This window comes from Hippoglossus hippoglossus, chromosome 18 (assembly GCF_009819705.1).
Source record: "Hippoglossus hippoglossus isolate fHipHip1 chromosome 18, fHipHip1.pri, whole genome shotgun sequence".
NCBI lineage: Eukaryota > Metazoa > Chordata > Actinopteri > Pleuronectiformes > Pleuronectidae > Hippoglossus > Hippoglossus hippoglossus.
The window spans coordinates 989002-1012268 of record NC_047168.1 but is presented as its reverse complement, the minus strand read 5'-3'; the positions used below and the strand labels follow the sequence as shown (position 1 = coordinate 1012268).

At 40.5% G+C, this 23267-nt stretch overlaps 1 protein-coding gene across 1 annotated transcript in view; it reads left to right on the top strand.

The window, feature by feature from the left end:
- LOC117752290 (EH domain-binding protein 1-like protein 1) overlaps window positions 1-23267 on the top strand; it is a 40018-nt gene that overhangs the window by 1935 nt on the left and 14816 nt on the right. Inside the window, exons 2-14 of the mRNA XM_034569569.1 lie at window positions 6175-6232; window positions 6485-6580; window positions 6689-6742; window positions 6850-7028; window positions 7190-7335; window positions 8587-8655; window positions 8906-9141; window positions 10476-10656; window positions 11685-11882; window positions 11999-12142; window positions 12701-12904; window positions 13102-13161; window positions 13244-13349. Coding sequence (XP_034425460.1) covers window positions 6175-6232; window positions 6485-6580; window positions 6689-6742; window positions 6850-7028; window positions 7190-7335; window positions 8587-8655; window positions 8906-9141; window positions 10476-10656; window positions 11685-11882; window positions 11999-12142; window positions 12701-12904; window positions 13102-13161; window positions 13244-13349 — 1731 coding nt within the window. The remainder of the gene's footprint in view (window positions 1-6174; window positions 6233-6484; window positions 6581-6688; window positions 6743-6849; window positions 7029-7189; window positions 7336-8586; window positions 8656-8905; window positions 9142-10475; window positions 10657-11684; window positions 11883-11998; window positions 12143-12700; window positions 12905-13101; window positions 13162-13243; window positions 13350-23267) is intronic.

Below are 23267 nucleotides of genomic sequence, written 5' to 3'. Positions count from 1 at the left end.
TACCGGACTTTTCCCGCAGGGTATAGATACTTTCCAGTAAACGTAGTAAATTCCGCACATTGACCACACACGGTCCAGACATATACCTGGTTGTTAAACCAAACCCTCAAAACAACCAAGAGTAGGAAGCTGATGATGTGGAGTCTCTTCTTAGATCAAACATTTTGTCATTATTTAAACAAAAGAGTCAGTGTGATTGTGTCAACAAAAGAAACTGAAAAAAACTGCCACTGACCAGCAGAGCAAGCTGTGCACATGGTGTGGGTCAACGATCAATCAATCAAATTGTATTTGTATATCTTATATTGACAAATCGCAATGTGTCTCATAGGGCTTTAACATGGTGTGACATCCTCTGTCCTTAACCCTCAACAAGAGTAAGGAAAAACTACCCCAAAGAAACGTAGAAACCTCAGAGAGAGACACGCGTGAGGAGCGATAGATGCCCGCGTTAAACTGAACACATCAACATAATTACTATATTTACAACGCTGATTAGAAGTAACCGTTTATAGCATAATGGAAAGATGTGTCAATGTTTAAAGTATGTATACATAAGAACATGTCTGATAGAGATGAAGAGAGCAGAAAGGGTAATTAAAATGGAGGAGTTATCGTGAGTATGTAAGAAGGCATATTCTTTATCAGCCGCCACCATGATCATGATCCATCAACAGGACGCCAACTTTCATCACATGAATGTTTTTGATACGAGATCACATTTTGGATGGTGCCAAAAGAATATTAAGGTTCCATGTTGACCCCTTATTTGAAGTATTCAAATTCATAGGCAGGAGAAAAAGGAAATTTGCATCACTTTCTTATTTTCTGCACGCATATAGGAAGTTACTGGTAAAACAGGGTTTCTAAATGTCACAATCGGAAATGACCACTCACATCTCCCCGTATGACCTCTTGCACTGTGTTAGTGTGGTTAGTGTTTGCGCTGTCTGGCTGACAGCCTCAGTCTTGGCAAGGCAGGAGTTCCTTTAATTCCATTATCATTACGAAAGGAACAGTCAGCATGTGTTTCCAATCTTCCAGCCCTGGCTTGTTTAGTGACCCACCTTCCTGTCACTCTGTTTATTCACTTTTCATGACGTATCATACACAGCGACCAGTTTCAACATGTTTTTGTTCCTGTTACTTTCTACATAATGTGTGTTTCACCACGTAGTCTTGTATTGATATACTTTGCTTGGTCTGTGCTACAGTTATGTTCCCCATCAGGTATAGAAAGTCAACGATTAGACAAATAAAATGTATAAGCAAGACTGAAATGAGAGTGGCCTGTGAATGTAAGACAGACAGCACAATATAATTTGTTGCTTAAGTTTATTTTGTCATTTGGGTGCGGAGGGATCTTTTTTAGTTGTGAATCCCTTTCGTGTTCGTGTTCCAACGTGTGTATACTTACCAGCTGCTGCTGTTTCCTGTCCTGGAGAAGATGGTCAACATTCCATCAAGCCCTTCATCCACTGTTGGCACTGTACTTAGTTAAATGCCCACTCAGTCCTCTTCCGTTACTTGGTATACTACAAGAGGATGGTGGACTGGCCCCAGGCCCCTGCTGTCAGTTTCTGCTGCGGCCTAAGGATCTGGTTGTTATCCTAGGTATTTTCTGGTGTGTATGTGTGTTAACTGGCTGTTGGTTTCATTGGTATATTCTTCAGCTCCAAGGTTATCAGTACATCTGGTGTTTGCCTTCCCAGGAACTTGAGGAGGACTTTTCATATACCTTCCATGTCTCCAAAATTAAACCAGTTAAAGGGAGGCCCCTGGCCTCTATTTGCACAGTCAGGGTAGGTCACTAAGGCACTAAGGACGAGGACAGCAGTAGTTGAGAAGATGGGAAGTCTGTGGTCCTCACCAAATTGGTAGGACTCTCCAATGCAGTACCTTGAGGGGAGGTACTATCATGTCAGCACACTCTGCCGAGGTTCTATTTTGCATTCTCTTTCATATGCCTCTGGTTGTAGATCCACTTACCTTGCAGGAACCTTGTTGTTCCCACTACCAGCATCAGCTTACCTCGTCTTCCTGTACACCTGTTTGCCTCATTACCCTTTTAGGATATAAAGTACTCGTGTCGTTTTAGCATTCCAGTCCAGCTTACTACATCTTGCCTACCTAATTTAGACCATTGTCTGTATCTTCTTAGCCTTCTCCTCACCTGATTTGCTTGGTTATTAGGGACCTTGCCTGACCTAAATAAAGTGGTTCTTGAGTTGCCTTTGACTGCATGTCTCACAAGTCTAGCCTTTAAGTCCAAACATTAGTACAATATAATTATTTTTAGCTCTCGCTTCACCACAATGATCAACTCCTTGCATGATGGCACACTGAAACCTTTTCCATTCTCCCCTCATGTAAACAAGACCCCAGCTTAATGAAAAAACATTCCACTTAAAGGAATGAAGGCTTAATATTGATTTATTCCATCCAAGTAAATACAGCTGAAATCACAGCACAGCTGTCACCAGGATTTATAATTATCTCACAACTTTACAGAATTTTTCACATAAATACAGCTACATTTTGATTTACTATCCTGTGATTACGACTCAGTAAGTATTATATTTCGTTATCAGTGCTTTGTGGGTTGGTGGCTGTGGCTCAAAGGGTAGAGCAGGTCGTCTCCTAACCAGAATGTCGTCGGTTCCCCAGATCCTCCAGTCTGCATTCTGTGACTCTGGGCAACATACTGAGTCCCAAATTGCCCGTGTTGGCTTTATAAGCGTGTGTGATAGAACAAGTTCAGCACATAGTAGCACTGTAAGAATTTGTGAATGGGTGAATGTGTGTTGCACTGTAAAGCGCATTGAGTGGTTGATAAAGGACCAGTGCTATATAATATAATATATATAGTCTATTTACTATTTGTGATTATTAGATCCAAACAGCCACACTCGCAGCTGGAGGGAAAAGCCAGCCATCTTAGAAAGGAGGGAGATGTACAATAATTTAAAAAGAATGTGTGACTTCATGCAGTCTTGTTGTGATGTTGTTGTAAAGTCCTAAAAAAGAAGCATGGGTTTGTTGGGATTTGAAGCTTCTCAGGAATATACATTTGTTGGTGACCGACAGGAGACAACACAAACAGTGCACTTGTGATTACGTCAGGCTATGACAAGAATGTGTAAAATGTGGATCAGCTGGACGCACGCTCTTTCTGACCTGGTTAGCGAAAAACCCTCTACATTCAGAGTACGATGGAGTATCAGACAAATTGTACAGTCTGGGAAAACTTTTTAGAAGTTGCATGGTCAACAAACTCACTCACATCATATAACCTCCCCTTACTTGCTAATGCTAAAACAACACTTACCTCAAACTGATGCTTCAAACAAACACATATTTATATAATTGTAGTTATTTACAGGCCCTGAGTCTGATGTGCGTGTGTTCTGTGTATGACATGTATTCTGTATTGAGAGGCTGCACTCTACAAACCACTAATTTACAGACTACATGGGCTAAAGACACTTTGTACGTTAGTAGGTCAGCCTGTTGCAACATCGATGTCTATGATAAATAGCGCAGCAGGTGTAGGGTTGCATTTAAGTCCCTGTTAAGATCAGCGTGACAGGCATCTATTTCTGTTCACTGTCTCACTCTCACTCGTCTGTTGCTCACAAACTTTCTCACCAATTCAAACATTGGTTATCCGAGTCATGCGACATAAGAACGAGGCCTGCAGGCACACTGTTGTCATGACAGTCGGACCAGTACGACAATGTGACACTATTGATTCAGTCTGTTTTGTATTGAAGCAGCTGGTATTTGATAATTTGCATCAATGTCCAATTTTTACGATGTCATTTACTTGCTGTTTATTCATCCATCCATTAATTATGTTTATTTATAGCTTTTTGATAAAGCTATAATTTTGTATTATATTTATTGATTTATTACAATTGACTCCTGCCACCAGGTAATGCTGCTGCTGCTGAGTAAGAATTGAGTGAAACAGAAGAAGTAGGAAACTTATTTTGTTGTTGTACATGTGTTGTATTAGTGAGAGAAGGAAAAAGTAGTGGTTTTATGCAGCAGAGAAAAGTGTGTGTGTAGAACTAAAGGTCTTGTACATTAATACAACAGTCCTGCAGTCTCTGGCAGCACGCAGAATATTCTTATATTCATATCTGAAATGTTCTTTTTGACTAGGAATAATTTAATTACAGATATTTGCAATATGTATGGAGTTATTTAATGTTAAAACAGTCTATATTGACATTGCACTGGGATGGATTCCCATTGTAGTCTGTTCCAGCTAGTTTGGACCATGTACGTTCACACATACACCTCTCCCTGGGTTATACTTTCAAAATGGCAGTGCGTATCCGAAAGTGTTGCCGCATGCTGCACTGTCTCCATCTGTGTCACAAACAGCTGCTGCCCCTCCATTATGCCACTCACTCAACACGGTAGATGCAAAGAGGTGATCCTCATGCTCGCAGGTAGGGCTGGGCGATTCGTTCAATTTCATTGACGTGACGGTGGGACCGTAGATTGTGATCGTGGACCATAGATCATGACGATGGGTCGTGAATCAGAGATTGTGACATTGGATCGTGGTGGCAGCTGATCGTGGATCGTAATGGTGGATCCTGATGTGGACAGTGGTGATGGAGCGTGGTCGTGGTGGTTTCTGATCATGGACTATGATTACAGCAAGTCTGCTTGATATACAATATGCCTACTCAGATATTCTACCATTACTAGCAATAACTCCTCCATTTCAATTGTCATTGCTGCTCCCTCCATTTCTATCAGACATTTCTTTTGTGTATTAATACTTAAACATTGACACATATTTCCATTATGTTAAAAACTTTTCTTTTAATCAATGTTGTAAATATTTGTATAAAAATAATATAATAATTCATAATTAATTAATAATATATCATATTAATATACACATTTTTACATGCAGCATTTTGGTAGTTTTTCCTTACTCTTGTTGAGGGTTAAGGACAGAGGATTTGTTGCACCTTGTTAAGCCCTATGAGACTAATTGTAATTTTTTCATATGGGCTGTATATAATTGATTGATTTCTATTATGGCTTTCAACAATTATGAAAGCCAAGTAATTGACATACAACTTTTATGATCTCAGTTTTGTTTTGCAACAAGGCTCTGATTTTGTCTGGCCTTAGGTAGCCCAGGCCACACTGCTTGCATGAGCGGTCGTCTGTTGTTCACACAGGCAGCGTTTCTGGCAGTAACGCTGCTATGTGAGGTTGCTGGTATAACAATTGTATTTCCTTGAATAAAAGTCAGGTTATGTACTCAACCAAATGCCAGGACACTACAGTGACCCACCGCTGTAAAATTCATGCTGCCGCTGCTTCAGGATTGCGGCAGATGCACATTATAGGCATGGTATCCTTGTACTGCGCTGTATTACCCTGCCGCATGTCCTCACTCCTCACTCCCCCGCTGATCTGTGCTCACTTTGACATGTTTACAATAAACACCATCACTAATCAGAAGTTCTTAGGACACCTACAGTACTTGAAGTATACTTTGAGTTTGTCTAATTCACTTTGGAGTTCATGAGACAGGTATTTAAACACATTAGCACGAGTCCTAAGGTGACAGTAACAATCCTGATTCATGATCAGACATCACCAATAAATAACTGAATATGTGTGATCGGCAGTTTATGTCAAGAGACAAGCACTCACACACACACACACGCACACACACGCACACACACGCACACACACGCACACACGCACACACGCACACACACACACACTCCTGCAGACAAGAGAGAAGTTCTTCCCTGCCCACTCCCTGCCAGTGTAGACACTCTAGTCTGTTACGTAACATGGGCACAGAAATGATTTATTGTTCAATAGATGTGTAATGTTTCCAAAGTCAATGAGTAACTCAAATAATAGACCAATATAATCATGAGGGCAGTACTGGTGACTCTCATTTTATAATTTTTGTACTGCCTAATGGAAATGGAAATGTACCATCAGTGGTACATTGCTATTTGCTGACACTCAGTGTGTCAGTGTGCAAAACTATTTACTCAAAAATGTAAAAATCACAATATTCCAGCCCGCAGAAGAGTAAACTACAGACACACAGGCATACAGCAGGCAGTGAAGAAAGATAGAAAAATGTATATATACAATTGTGGTCTTCTGTGGTTTCAGGCAACCAGACAAACTGAGAGTGGTGTGGATCAGGAGGAGTCGACGTCACAGCACAAAGGTAATAAAGCAAAGGAAAGCGAGACACACAGTAGAATTCAAGTTTTCGTACAATAGCTCATTTTCTTTTCATGGCTCTCGGAGTAGAGAGTACTCAAATACTGTTAAATCTGTTCTTGATTTTGATGGATCAAGAGGTTGAAATTTCTTTTTAGTTTTGTAATTTAAAGTGTGCAGAGGTTAAACGACAGTTCATTGAAAAGTTCGACAACATTGAGATTTAATCCTTTGTTTCTGTTACATTTTCTGCCAGCTCCACAGTTGGCAGCCAGGGATTCAGAACCCCTACAGAGGCCTGGTGATTTGGCAGGTTCCAGAGAGTTTAGACGTCTCTGTCACACTCTTCAAGGCAAGTCTCTTCTTATTTGTGGCTGATTCCTAACGTGAAATTGGTTAGTTATTAATCTGGACACGAAATGGCATGGCTAAGACACCAAGCAATCATGTTTTTCAACAGGAACCCACTGCTGAGGAGTTTGAAGACAAAGATTGGACTTTTGTCATTGAAAATGTGAGTCTGGTCCGTCCGTGATATCCTTAGTCGTGGTTTCATATAATTTATTGAATGGACTTTTAATTGGTAGACTCAGATGATGACGAAGATGGTTTATTCTACAGGAGACAAAAGGCCGCAGGAAGGTGCTGGCGTCAGTTGATGTCAATATGAAGAAGTATGCCAGTGCCACTTCGGCCCAGTATGATGTAACACTGAAGCTCAAACCGATGTCTGTCAAAGTGGTGGAAGCCACGCTGAAACTCAACCTGTCCTGTGTCTTTCTCAAAGAGGGGAAGGCCACGTAAGTCATCAACTCATTTATTGAAGACAGTTGTACCTCAAAGCTGTGTAGTTGTATCGAAGAACTTAAATCCGCAGTTAAAGCCCAGAAAAAAGTTTAACGACCAATAATGATATTTTAATAAAAAACGTTGTAAGATAATTCTTTTTCTACCCCCACAGGGACGAGGACATGCAGAGTTTGGCCAGTCTAATGAGTATGAAACAGAGCGACATTGGCAACCTGGATGACTTTGTTGACAGCGATGACGAGGCGGGAGAGGAGCGAAGGGGCAGCTTTGGAACTGGACATGCTGCTCATGTTTCTGGTAAGAATAGGAACATTTAATTAACAAGCAATATAAGATGAAACCGTACTAATCTGTGAGATTAGTACTTTAAAAGAAATGACTGGCAGATTATGTCTTTCATAGTCTTAATGGCCACTCAGAGCACTTTGCATCAGTGGTCACATTGAGATACATTTTCATACTGCTCTTCATTAGCAAACACACTGATGGTGCATTAGTATATTGCTCAAGGACACTTCGACAAGGGAGAGTTTTTTCTCTCCCCAGTTGCCAAGTGCTTGCTCATTGTGGGAGCTGTTGGGTTTCTCTCTAATAAGGTCTTGACCTAAAGTGCCTTGAAATAATGTATCTTGTGATTTGGCGCTATACAATTAAAACTGAAAATGAATGGTCTTGTGGATTCGGTATCATATATTTAGCGGGCAAATGGACAACTGTCAGACCGTCTGTGGTTCAGGAGGTAGAGCGAATCATCCACTAATGATGAGGTTGGTGGTTCAATCCCTGGCTCAATTCTCCCTATTCCTCCATATCCATAATACCTCATGTGTTAGTGTGTGCTATATGAATGTGACTAATAGTGTGAGGTGATAGAGTTGAGGAAAACATGCCTTAAAAGACGTTTGAACAATATTGATAAATATTTCCTACGGTTGGAAGGTAAAATTTGAATCTACTGAATTGACTGTCTACTAAAATGGCTAATGCGAAAGGGGGTCATGTGATAGGAGCCTGACGAATCAGCGAAGGCTTTGTTGGGACTAAAAAGACCCAATCAGCAAGCATTTGGGAGTGTCTATGTCATCATTTCCAAACATCTCTGTTTCTGCCCCTTCCAGACTAAAATGCAGCCCCGGAGTTTTCAAACTAAAATGGGGCCAGCATCTGGAGTAGAGAACTCTGGAGTAGTGTGGACGTCAGACGTAGCTGATGTGTTTTCAAACGAAAACGTAGTAGTATGGAGTTAGCAATAGACATAGCCAGTAGCATAAAAACACCAGCATTAACTTGCACATGTGTCTTTAGAGATTGGTCTTAGATTGGTCTCAGCACAGCAATGCATTATGATTTGCAACATACACACTAAGTTATAATTAATAGGGGTCATCTTCAGCCTCCCCTCTGTATTGATTAAGGAGTTAGAAAACGACGATTCTCCTGATGTTTTTTTTCTCAAACTGCTGCTTCCTCTCACGCTTCCTTTTTAAAACTTACCTCTATTTTCTTCAATCTTTCTGTGCCCTGTAACCTTTTATCTTCCTCTAACAGCTTCTGCTCTTTCTACTGCAAGAATACATGACCTGGCTTGGAGGCCTGCAATTCAATCAGGCCCCACAGGTATTTTTTTTTTCTTTTTCCTGATTTACTCTCCCACCTTTTTGTTGGGATCCTGATTGGTCACAGAATTCCATCTTGAGGCCTTATTATATTGACATACAGTGTGCAAATCAGATATGTAATGTGAAGGTTTTTCTCTTGTCTGTAGTTATTGTGTTGAACACTAGTCTGATGATCACTGACCATTTCAGTCGTCCACTCTTTCATTTCTTCTTTTCCCTGTCCATTTCATGTCTTATCTTTGACCCAGTGATGGATTGCAAAACGTCTTCTGGCATTTCCTCCACCACCTCGGCCCCATTCCATCCTCCTCTGCCTGAACCCCCACACCCCTCTGTTCCATCCTCTTTATTGCAAACCCACACACGACCACCAAGCACTAACCAGCAGGCTCGGCCCTCCCCCTATGCCTACTCATTACCGGCCTTTACACGTGCTCACCCTCCTGCACTTCCGAAAATCTTCCAGCCCGGTGCCGGATCAGGTATCTGTGAGCAGATATTCCTCATCCTTTGTCCCTTTTTACTTTTGGATCAGACTGTTTTGGTAGATATTAAAGAAATACCTCTCTGTGTTGTAGAGTTACACTTGAGGTTTGGACAAAATGTCTACAGTTAAGTGTTTGGTCAACCTTTAATCAGGCTTAAAATCCCAGTTTCTGGTTCTTTTTTTTTATATAAGAAGTCAGTGTATGTGTTCAGTGAAACTTGTGGTGTGTAGCTATTTAATATGATCCACATGTTTAATTGGAACATGCCACCCTCGGCTGTGTCCATCATATCTCCGCCAAGGAACAAATTGAATGTCCTCGTTTTGAATCCTTGAGCTTCACCCAGGCCGACAAATGATTCCTCATCATGTGAGATTTACTGGCAAATTTCTGAATGTTCCATTTACACAGCAGTGTTCCACAGTCACTGTAATTGTGTGTTCAGGAATGTGTCTCCATCGGCAGCCAGACAGTGCTGTTGCCTGGCCAGTGAGGTCAAGTCATATAAACTGCCCTGGCAGACTCTGTGCTGTTATAGTGTGTTTTCACATTATGCTCTGATCTCTTTTGGAGAGGTCAAGTGGTTTGCAAATGATTGCGAATGTTAATATTTTAGGGAAACAGCAGTGAGTAATTTTATTTTAGGGATAGACTACTACTGTATGTAGTAAATAGTACGTACAGTATAAGGCTATATGATGCTGATATATTCCTAATCCTTTTTTTCTGTCATGTTTATTCTTCTGACTATAACCTTAAACCTTAAACCTTCCCATGACCTTAAACATTGCACTGCAGAGTAGTTCAATACAAGCTTACTTTAGAAGCTGACTTAGACCTTTCACATTTACTGTACAGCTTCTGTACAAACAGTTTTAAAGAACACTTTTTTCTACATCACCTGAATTCACTATGTGTTTAATCAGATGTTAATCTCAAATGCAAAATTTCCAATGTCCCTTATCCTCCCCATGACAAAATAGCTATTCTGTAAGCCTTGTCACTGGTTAACTGTTGGTAGTATTTACAATGAAATTTATTGTCAATAATTTAAGCAAATTGTGACTCTAAAAATGTATCAAAAAGGACAACAACTTATCTAGAAAGTGCATCAATCAATTGCAATGCCACACTATGATTAAAATTCTTAGTGTGAGACAGCACTCTGGGTGGATTTTATGTATTTGTCTGCATCTGTCTGTTTCTGTTTGCAGTTTTACTGGCTGTTAACTGGATGTATTTTTAGTTTATTTCGCCATTTTCATATCTTTCAATTTTTCTTCCTGCCCTCCCCTTTCTGCCATTTCCTGCCTCTCCTTTCTTTTTATTGCCCATTTCAGCTCCTCGTAGGCCCCATAGCTTCCATAGTGACTCCTGTCCAGCTGAGGGCTCGGAGGCCCCGTTCTTTTCTACCTGCACTTCTCCTGAAGCCCTTTTCACCTCTTCTGTCTCTGCTACACCCTCTGATCAATCTTTTCATCCCCCTTTTTTCTCTGGTGCTTCACAAACAGGTATTTTGTATTTCCATTAATATAGCCAAAGATCCAAAATATATTATTTTCTTTTAGGCTTATTCTGTGTTAATGTTCAGTTCAAAAGAGACCTGAGCTTCTATTAAAAGATACAGTTCAAAATGTATGCTTCTGCACCATTGATAGCTGTAGCCAGAGACTATTTAGTTTTCTAGTTGCAGGTTTGTCCTCCCTACTCTCATGAATTCAATACCCAAGGAAAAGCTTAGACATTTATTCAGATTTGGTACAAACGTTCGCTTCGAGTCCAGGATGATTTGATTAGATTTTGATTGTCAAAGGTCCCAGGTCATGTATCTGTCAAACCAGTTCTCGGACAAAACTTGAAACAAATGCCCTATAGAATAAAATGAAGTGATGTCATCTTCACTGTGACAACATAATGTTTTGCAAAAATAAGTTTGTGTCCATTATTAGAGGGGTAGCAATATTTTTTGCAACTTGACTACTGTGTGGAGACAAACAACTACAAGGCTGAAATTCTAGTTATCCCAGTTTTCAGCTTGTGAATACCACCAGTTTATTTAAGCATTTGGTTTTGCATACTTTGCCTCAGGTCTTACATCGGGTTTACTTTCTATGAAACATTATCGTAAACTTGTTTTAGAGGTCCTACTTGGTCCAGTCAATTGGAGAATAGTCAAACAAATAAACTTAGATTGTTTTCTTTTGGACAACTAGCTAAATTAGTGAGTTTTTCGTAAGACATTTGTAACTATTTAGCCCTTAATTAGCATTCGTGGTGAAACCATGAGAGGCTACAGTTGCCAATCTGACATTTCAATATCTGATGACAGCTCTGTTCCTTAGTTGCCTGGGCTAGAATTAAAGCTTCCTTACACTTACTGGAGGAGCTGCTTCACAGCCCTGCATCTTGGAGGTCTCGAGAGCTTTTAATGTAACAAGCACAACATTTTTATTTTATGTGATTTTAAGCTTATTATTTTTCAAATTAAAAGTTTTATGCAGCATTAGTCTTACCATCTGTTCCCATCTTCCTCTCTCAGCATGTCCTACTATCTGGAGAGCGCAGAGCGTTCCTTCTGTTTCTTCTGTCTCCTCCTCCTCATCAGCTCCTCCTACCTCCTTCCCTATTTTACTTCCACCACCTCCTGTTCCACACCCCAAATCTCTTCCCACCTCTGGGGGGGGGCTAGGCTCAGCCCTCACCAGACCCACCAGTCTACCATCTGCCCCCGAGACAGGTACAGGGACAGAGATACAGTGTGGCCCTACTACCCTAGTTCATACTTTTAATTTCACAAACCTGTTGCAAGTTTCTCTATCCTCCCATGTTTTTTCATTCTCATCTATTTTCCAGCTCCCTGGCAGAGTGAATGGAGGCCTCCTAAATGTCAGGCCCCTCTAGCACAGAAAGACCTCTCTCCAAAGTTTCTTCACCTCTCTGCTAATGATCCCAGAGAGCCTGCAGTGCTGCCGAAAAAGCAGAGAATAGAGATGCCATGTAATGCTGCTTTTTCAAGCCTGACATCCTCACTTACTGATCCGCCTGAGCCTCCCTGTTTTACTTTTGTCCCTTTCATTAATTTTTCTGCTCTTACCTAAACCCACTACCTCGTCTCCTGCTCCTACATGTAATTTACCAATACTGCATGTTGCCTTGGTTCATTCTCACTACTTCAGCTTTTAAATTCGTAAAAGTGATCTGACCCGAGATCAGTCTCTTGCCAACTTTCATTGGTTTTGTTGTCAAGCTTCACCCAGACATGCACGTCAGTATGTAAGTGTGATCTCAGATCTAAAAAAGCTCCATTTGAACAACCACATTAATAATCACATCAGCTAACATTTTATAAAATTGCTAACTTTTTAAAACTGCCTTTTACTCTTGCTCTTTGTTACTTGACACATCAATGCACTAACATTGGAGAAAATGCCCACTGAACTGATTTTTGGAAAGCATACTCAAAGTTTGGGTTATTTATATCCCTTCATCCGTTCTTTCCCTCCTGTCTCCTTTCTTCCTCTCCTTCCTGTCATGCCTCTGTTTCCTCCCCGTCAGCTTCATCCTCTCTGCCCATTGATCAGTCTTTGGAGAAAAAACCACAAGGAGGGTATGGATTTGTTCCTTCCTCGAGACCGCAGGCCACCCCTGTTGTAGAGCCCTCACTTCCTCCTCTAAGGCCTTCCTCTGCTCTAATTCTCTCTGGGCCTCCTCCCCACACATCCCAAACTGTCATAGTCTCCCCCAGTGACCAAGATACAGGTACAGAATAAAAAAGGAACAAGATTCGCATTGTTCCTACATGATTACTAGCAATAAAATAATTGACCAAATACATCTGACATGCAAGCTCACGTCTCCCTCTGCTGGTTGTTTATATTTGCTATGCACTGTTCATTCTGTAGTGGCATATAAACAAACTTACTGGCTATTATTTATAATATTTCCTTTTCTTTTAGAGTTCAAAAGACAGTTGAGCACACTGAGTGAAGAGGATAAGCAGTGCACAACGCCGACAAGTGAGCATGAACACAAAATGAGGTAAATTAGAATAAGTGATACCGACATAGAATGACTACAACTTCATATTACGTTGTTCAGCGCCTGATCCAAGGGCCCCGACCAGCCGGATGACTGAGACGTCCAGGGCTTCAGATCGGAAAAGAGATCTGCATTCTGGAGTTGAGGTTCTTAAGACAACACCAGGGTGAGTAAATATGAGGCCACTTTGTTTTATCAGGAATGGTGTGGTGGGCATGGCTGCTATGGAATTACTGACCCCAGAAACTTTTGACACACCAGAATTTGTGGCGTCAAATGTTTTTAATGAGCTGCGGTTCATGATTTAAGAGAAAGATTTCAGCATGGATCACAGCTTTGGAAAACTGAGGAAGCTGTAATCAGTGGGTGAAGCTTCACACTTTTCAAACATTTGTTGAAGTTGAAATGGCCTGAAAATGTTAATAGGGGGTCTGTGATACTTTATATATGAATATATATATATATATATAGTACACAGACATAAGGTGACAGGAAAAATCCGGATTCATGATCAGACATCATCAATAAATGACTAAATATGTGTGATCTTCAGTTTATGTCAAGAGATGAGCACCCACACCGACACACACACACCGACACACACACACCGACACACACACACACACACACACACACACACACACACACACACACACACACACACACACACACACAAAGTATACAGAATATATAACATTTTGTTGAATAAATCTCAATTGTCAAACTCTTAATATCATCCATCTATCTATTACCCCAGACAGAAAATCTTATTGACCCTAAAATTCCTCCACCCCTTGTAATATTCCAGGTTACACTAAAAATGTATCACAATTTCAACATCCTTTTCAATTTCATTGTTGAAATTTGTCTCAGGATATATGTCATTTTCAAAACTAGATAGTTTAGTCACTTTTAGTTTCTTTGAAATGAACTTAATAATTTGCACTCCTTTAAAAGGATGGAAAACATTATGGGATAATAGTAGAACATTCATATTTGGCAATTCATTGGCAATGATTACATTTTTAACAGATGGAACTATTGATAGTTTGTAGGGACTTTCTGAGCTGGTATAGCCAGTGGCAGCCATCTTGAAAAACCTGGAAAAAAACCTGTTCTTTCTTAAGCCTACAAACAAACTCATTTATTTAGCTTGAAGGGGTTCAGGGGATGTTTGAAAACATTCTAGGTTAAATATAAGACTCAAGGGAAGAAGTAAAAAGCCAGAATTGCCAAATTGCCAACAGAATTTTTTAAACGCACATCTGTGAAAATGTATTTGTAATTCAGAATTCCATGTCTCATTGCAGACATTTTCTTTTAGCTAGAACAACTATTGAAATACCCCTTTATTTTCACTTGAAAATCTTGTAGAAGAAGATCTTGGTGCCCTCTTTTGAGCAGCCTCCACTGCTTATGACTATGTTTCTAAGCTGCAGAAAAAATATATTCGCGCTTATTTGGCTGTGCATGAAATATCCTCTGCATATAGTAATTCTTTTTGCATTCAAATTTGATCAAAAAATAACTTAGTCCAAGTCATGTTGATGTAGCAAGTGTCAGATCTGGTAGGTTTCCTTCATTGTATTATTATATTATATTTGTATTATTATATTTAGCACTCTGCAGCTTGCCAAGACCTGGCCATTATATGTTTCTTTGATAACTTCCTGGTTTAAATCTCCTGCAGTATTGTTTTGCCATATTCTTGTCAGGCTTGTATGCTGTTCAGCATTGTGACTATGGCCTGGCTTTGACATCACTCCTGTGATGGAGACTTCCCTTACAACCTACTGTCTGTTTATCCCTCAGACCTAAGAGCACTGCTTCACTTCTGACCATTAGCCCCAGATCACCCATTGCCCCAGGGCTAAAATATTTTGAGATGCCAAAAACACAGACGGATGAGACAGAATCAAGGGGGACAAGGATATACCCCAACATCCAGGAAACGCTTCCTCCCCACTTGTCTGGAACTAAGCAAAACCCTGATTTTCATGATCCAACATCCACTTCAATCAAGGAGCTTCTGGTTACATCAAGGTCTCAGATGTCCATTCAGTTAGGGAGTCCAATAGCTCAACCTGAGTCTGTTCAGCATATACCCCATTCTCCTACTAATCCCCAATCATATTCCAAATCACTTCAGAGACTTTTGTTGCACTTGCCCGAAACTGCTACAACTTCTGACACAAAACCAATATTAAGGATAGGAGTGACCAACAAAAAAGAACCTATAACTAAGGATTTGGGGTAAGTGTGGCATGGTGTTCTGATCATGTCAATTATTAACACCTAGATTTTCCTTCATAGTTTTCTTAAGTGCAATTTTTTGTGCTGACATCAATCTTTGGTATACTCTACTCCTTCAGAAATGAGAGCATGGATGCCTCAGTGCCATCTTGTCTCAGAGGCACCAGTTCTACTTTTTCTTCAATGGAGGTGAACAAAATTCAAGAAACTCGGACTGGAGAACAGTCCATTACAACAAACTCACTGTGGGAGGAGCCACAAAGAGGCCCTCTAAAAAACAGCCCTATTGTTTCAGTACCTGCTGTAGAGGAGAAAATCACATGCATCACAGCCTCCTTGGACCAAGTCACTTCAAGATTGGACTCTCATGTTGGGTATCTCTCGGGACAGCAGACCACAACAAAGGATTTATCAAATCAAACGGAAGAATCGGTGGCATTGCCTCCAACTAGTAACTTTGCTGTCTGTAGTTTGGATTCAGATTACTGTATGGAGGAAGGGAGAACTGAAAATGTGGCTCAGTCGATAAATAAGAGGCTATTGTGTGAAAGAGATTGTAGAGTTAAACAAGAGCTTGTGTTACCAAGCTCTACACTCAGTATAGAGGAACAATGTGTGAACATTTCCAAGGTGGAACCTGGTCTATTGGGTACTAGAGGGAGTTCTGTTTCTCATTTACCATCAAATATACTGTCTGAAGCTCAGATTGAAGGAACTGTGAGAATGCCAAGTATGATTCATTTACTATCGAGTTGCTCACAATATTCCAAGATTCCTGGTATGCCATCTTTACATCAGTCACAAGTTGTAGCTTGGCCAGAGGAGAACAGTTTACTTTTTCAGACGTTACCCAGCAAGACATTGCCAGTGCTCCTGTTAATAGATTATTTTAATTCCATTTATTCAGGTAGTGCAGGAATTGCAAAAATGGTGGACCTAACACCATCATGCTCAAAGTCTGCAAGTATTCCTGGATTCCCATCTGCTGTGAAACGGGAACCTAATATGACTCAGCTTTTACCTACATGTCCCAAAGTTTGCAGTGTTCCAGGTTTAGCTTCTGTTGGACCAGTGCTTGGATATGATAAGAATGTTTGGGACGGATGTTCTCTATGGACAAAAAAGTTGCAGATAAAAGAAGCATTTGTTTCAAATCTGTCCTGTGTCCAGGAACAAGATATCAGTGATACTAATATGATTAAAGTCATGGTGGCCATGTTGCCTACATGTCCTAGAAAGGCCAGTGTCCCAGGCTTTCCGTCTGAATTGCAGAAGGCTTCCAACAGTCGAAGTATGGCCAGTTCTCTCCCAACATGCCCCAAACAGACAATGATTGCGGGTATGCCATTTAGACAAAGACTTATGACATTTAAAGACAGTTGGCATATTTTGAGCGAATTAATATTAGATAGACCATTGAGATGCCATCATGTTATGCTTGAGGAAAAGTCACAGCAGGATAAAGAACACATAAAACATATGGTTAATATGTTACCATCTTGTCCCTGTAAGGAAACCATTCCTGGATTTCCCTCTGTGCCACAGAAAAAAGAACCCAGTGTACCTTGTGTACCAACAAGGCAAGATCCTAGCATGGTTGATATTTTTCCAACTTGCCCAAGAAAAACCAGAGTCCCTGGTTTTCCCTCTAGGGAGCCAGTTAGTACTCAAGATGAAGGTTTGGTTATAACCGGGCATATTGTGATGGCAAAACCATTTTGTAAATGTGAAGTCCTGATTCATGATATTTCCCCAAGTGCTGCTCAAGATCTAGACAAAGGAGACTTTTTCAGTTCAGTGGCATTGTTGCCATCATGTCCGGCGATATCGTGCTATGCAGGTATGCCCACAGCACCCCATAAGCTGTCAAGAAATATTGTCAGTCTTGTATCTATATGCCCTAAACAGACCCAAACTCCTGGTATACCATCTCAAGTCCAGAACGATTCAGATAACAAAGACTGGCATGCCTTGAGGATATTAATTAACAAGAGACCAAAGAAGAATATACATGCTTACATTGTTCAGTGGATACAGAAAGACACTGACACCTTTAAATATGGTAGAATGGTTGATATGTTAATGAGTTGCCCCACAAATGCCAAAGTTTTTGGCTTACCCTCTGCTCCACGGCAAGAACCTAGTATGGTTAATGTAATGCCCTCATGTCCCAGATATAGTGCAATCCCTGGTTTGCCTTCAAAGACTGGACAAAAACTTTGTTCCTCTACCTACAAGGAATGGTTTGCTTATAAAAGTCTGCAATGGAATAGTCCATTTGTCCAAAGGGAAGAGCAGATTCTAAATGCAGCTTCATGTTTTGATAAGAGCACTGTAAAAAGAATGAGTGCATTATTACCCTCTTGCCCTCCGATTGCTACTGTACCTGGGTTTCCCTCTGCTCTAACACTGACATTAGCTGATGGCCCAATTATGGTAAAATTGTTGCCTACTTGTACAAAGGAATCCAGAGTTCCTGGAATGCCATCCTTAAAGCAATCACAAGTTACAGCTTGGCCAGATGATAGGAGGTTAGACCTTAGAATTAGGTGGCCAATGACAACAAAGTGGCTGCTACAAACGAGGAGGAAGTCTGCACTGTTACATTCAAATGATCTCAATGTGTTCCATCATGATGGTGACTGTGACATATCTATGGTATCCATACTGCCCTCCTGTCCACAGACAGCCTGTTTACCAGGCTTTCCATCACTACAATGTCAGACTTTGGCTTATATGCCAAGTATAATCAATCTGCTGCCTACTTGTCCAAGACATACCAGAGTTTGTGGAATACCATCTAGATTTTACAATGAGTCTGATGAAGTAGAATGGAGTGTTGACAAAATGCCAGTGTGGAAAAACCCATTAACAAACCCCAGAAGGATGACAGTAATACATGACCAAAAGATGTATTTCAGAGAGATGGGGGTGGTTAGAATAATGGTATCCATGTTACCATCTTGTCCCAAACACTCTAATATTCATGGTATTCCCTCTAAGTTAGGAGAGAGACCAGTGGAACCTTTAATAAAAGAGGCTCCCAGCATGTTCAAATCATTTGCCACTTTACCCAAACACAGTCAAATTCCAGGTCAGCCTTCAAAGTATGGTACAAATGAATTTGATTGCTGGTTCGAGGACAGGGATGCAATTTGGGAAAACCCATTTAATAGAGGGCATAAGTTTGTTAACCAAGATCTTACAGTTAGGGAAATTCCACACTGGGACAAAGCAATAATGCTGAGTATGCTTCCATCATGTCCACGACAAGCCCTGAATCCTGGATTTCCATCTGCTCCTCAACCCCAAGCTGTTGATGCCATTGTACAAAGAAATCTCAACTCTGTAGAATTGACATCATGTTGCCCGACACAGTCAAGTATCATTGGCTTTGCTTCAAGAGCATCAGTTATTTCAGATTCTAAAGTGGGCTGGCCAGTGGTGACGGTAAAGACACAAGGCTGCTTTCAATATCACCAAAAGCATTACAGTCTTTACAAACATAGAATACAGGCAGTTCTTTCTCCTGAACCTTCTTGTCCACTGTCTGACATAGACCAGCTTCCCAATATGGTGAATATTGTGCCCTCTTGCCCAAAGAAAGCTTCTGTTCTCGGTGCACCATCAACACATGTGCACCAGTCAGGACAAGGGTGGCTAGTTAAAAAATCCATATTGATGAGTAATCAGTTGCCATTGGAAGAACAATCCCTTAGTAGGTTTAATGTCAGAGAGAGATCAATGCAGTTTATATTCCCCATCCAAGATGAACAAGAGGATGTGCAACAAAGGACAGTTGAGTCATCAACCTGTCCCATTGAGGCCATTGTCAGAGAGTTACCATCATCAAGTTTTGAAATTCAAGTGGATCAGCCATCCTCAAGATTTGATGGGATTGTGATGTTAGATGGTGAGGCAATTCCAGCCAGATTAGATCTTGACGCAAAGAAAACCAGATTGGATGTGTGCTCACCTTTAGAGATGGATAAAGATGAACAGGGCTTTTGGACAGAAGCCAAAGGAGTAGCTGTACTAGAAAAAGGGTGAGTGGGTTGGAATTGGAGAGTTGGCGTCTGTCTGCGATGTCAGTGGACATTGAAACATTTGCTTTCTGACTCTGTTTTCAGAAACTTGCATTGCAGAATGTGGCACTCCATTCCTGACACGCCACTATTCTTGAGTGTTAAAAAGAGGTGGGTTGCCTTGGATTGCACAGTGATGCAATTATGTGTTGCATTTGCTTTTGTCGTGCGTGTCGTCTGTGGAGATTTAAATTGCTGTGCGGTTCCCAAATTAATACAACGATGTCTGTCTTGTCCCCTGTCATTGCTTCAACCCCATGGGTCAGAAGGAAAGTCAGGAAAAACACATATATCAATAAATGAGAACATATACTGACAGGAGGACTTAGGAGAGGGTGCATGAGTCATTGTGGAGGGTCACAGTGTCATGCCTGTAGAAGAGCCAAATGAAACCTTTTCATTAGAGTGAGGTGATGTTTTCACTACATGCCATGGCATTGTGAACCAAGGGTATGTTCAATACTTGTGAGAGTCAGTAAGTGGGAGAGAGAATAACATGTGGCATTTGTTTCTGTCAGAATAATTTATTTGTAATTATGTGTTGCATGATGATAATGCCCTCTTTAGGTAGGCTTCATTTTTATGTTAATAGTGGACTTATATATATATTGCACAAGCGCAAGTAAAAATAAGAAAGTAACAAAGACACCATGCCTGGTGCAGATGTCAGAAGAAACATTAGATTTTTGGAAAAGAGTATTTTTTAACGAATCAGTGGAGGTACTAAGTTAACAAAGATGTGTATAAAAACATCCTCTGCATCTGTGTGGGTGAAAATCTTAATTTAAAGAATTATCACAATTATGTTAATAGAAAGCTACAGTTCAATATTTATTCTGAGCTTTTTATTTAGAGCATATGCGGTACAACTTTAGAGGAAGTATTGGAGGAATCGGCTGTGAAGGACTTGATAGGAAGTATTTTTTTCAGCTCACCCATGGGCTTTACAGCACTGGCAGTAAAGCAGTAGTTGTTGATTCAACCTAAGCAAATGTTGCATGATGTTTTGCTTGCAGGAGTGCAGCTTTTAGCTCTTGTGAAGAGTTCTTAATACAGACTGGAGCAAGTGTGGTGTTGTTTTTATTTGCATGCATGATACTAAAAAAATATTTTTAAAATAAATAATAAAAGAAGTTATGTATATCTTTGCTATCATATACACAGTTGTTGTATTTTTACCATGGAGCACTAATTGCTTTTTCATTGATTGACTGAGGTGCAATGTACAACTCAATTGGAATGAAAATATGGAGAATTACATTGTTGGTATTAGGAATGTTCTAATGCAATACCATTTCATTTGGCACATTCCTTCTGTTAATTTTTGACTAAAGCTTTGTATTTACCTTCTCTTTAGACCTCCAAATATGGTTTCACTACAGCCATCATGCCCAGTTGTTGCTGGTGCAGCAGAACCCCAATCCCAGACCCCAATAATTAATGCTGAGCAGATGTTAGAAACACATCCTACAAACAGGACCATATTGTGGGAAGAGCTGCCAAAGGTGTTCCCAATGTTCCCTGGTGCTGCCATGATGTTAAACACTGAGGATGAACTGAAGACAAAGACAGAAACTGGGATGACAGATCTGTTACCAATATGCCCAGCAGTTAGTGGCATATTTGAATTTTCTGCTACTGCTGAAAAAATGAATGAATGCCCACTGGACAGCCAGTCTACAAGGAATAAGCCACCAAAGAATAAGGGAATTCTAACCAGTGACTGTGCTCTTCATTTAAAAGAAGAGGCAGGTTTTGTTAAACAAACGGTGGATAAAACTTCCTCCCATCCTAGTGCACAGTGTATGCCATATTATGTTAAGACTGAAATTGAGAACAAACTGTCCTCTTTCATGCTAACATGTCCCAGTAGGACAAACATTGTTGGCATGCCATCTAAATTGCCTGTTAAAGAAAAACATTCACTTATCGAACATAAGCCAATCTGGGAGAAACAATCAAAAGTAAAGGGAATATTTCCAGGATGTGCATTTCTTGAGGATGGAATGAACAAGAAAGAAATGGTGTTACTGGTACCGTCTTGTCCCAGAGAGGCCAGAACTCTAGGTTTCCCATCTTTATCACACTACAGTTTTCTTTTCCGTGGACAAAGTATGGTGGATATGCATCCCTGTTGTCCACATGTATCAAGTATACCTGGCGTACTATCTATCAGTGGAGCTAATAACAGATCATGGATATCTCAACAGAAACCACTTATAGATAGGAAAATTAAAACTGGGCTTGTTGTCATGGCAGTTTCTACTAAAGTAAATCATGAATCAGATATGATGAGCCTTTTAAGTTCTTGTCCAAAAACTTCTTGTGTTGAAGGCTTTCCATCATTAATGAAGTATCAGTTGAACAAAAGCTGGGCTCCAGATTACCAACCAGTAGGGGAAACGCTGCCAAAAATCAACATAGCCACAATTGAAGATAGACCTCACAATGAAGAAATGAAGGCCATGTCAGTAGGCCAAACGTCTACAAAAGAGACTCAAGTGCATGGATTTCCATCTGATCTGCCACCTACAGTAATCTGTAAAGGGTCTAGTAGCATCAATCTCCTTCAATCTTGCCCAGCTATCTCCTTTATAGCTGGTTTTCCATCAATACAGAAAGCTGACAGCAAAGATTGGAACATTATTCATCATCCATTATGGGAGAAGCCATTTAAAAAGGAATCTGTATTAATACTAAAGAACAATGGAATACACAAAGACATGACAGGAATTGTTCCTCTTGCACAAAGTTGCCCAAGTAAATCCAGCATTTTTGGATTTCCCTCTGTACCAAAACCAAGAATGAGTTATGGTATTGACATGACAAATATGATCAGTCTTTCATGCTCTATGTCAAAAGAGTCGCAAATACTAGGATTTCCATCATCTCATAATTCAAAAGAATGGAAAATCAGCAAGGAGCCACTGTTTGAACCAAGAATGAAAGTAAAGCAGGTGTCACTGACTGACATATATGAAAGAGATGAGAGAGCAATCAAAACTATGATTTCCCTTGTACCCTCCTGTCCAAAAGCAGCGCGGATGCCAGGATTCCCCTCTAATCCAAATCCCCCAAGTGTGTATTGCGCACCAGATATCATCAGCCTTTCTAAGCTGTGCCCCCAAGTTTCCAGAATACCTGGAATCCCATCAGTTGTTGGGAATATGAGTTTAACATGGGTAACAGAAAAGGGATCACTGTTAAAGAGATTACCAATGAAGGGGGTCATATTTGACACATCATACGACAACAAAAAGATAATGAAGAATATGGTTTCCCTTGTACCCTCCTGTCCAAAAGCAGCGCGGATGCCAGGATTCCCCTCTAATCCAAATCCCCTAAGTGTGTATTGCGCACCAGATATCATCAGCCTTTCTACGCTGTGCCCCCAAGTTTCCAGAATACCTGGAATCCCATCAGTTGTTGGGAATATGAGTTTAACATGGGTAACAGAAAAGGGATCACTGTTAAAGAGATTACCAACGAAGGGGGTCATATTTGACACATCAAACGACAACAAAAAGATAATGAAGAATATGATTTCCCTTGTACCATCCTGCCCTAAAGCAGCGCGGATGCCAGGATTCCCCTCTCATCCAAATCCCCCAAGTGTGTATTGCGTACCAGATATTACCAGCCTCTCTACGCTGTGCCCCCAAGTTTCCAGAATACCTGGAATCCCATCAGTTGTTGGGAATATGAGTTTAACATGGGTAACAGAAAAGGGATCACTGTTAAAGAGA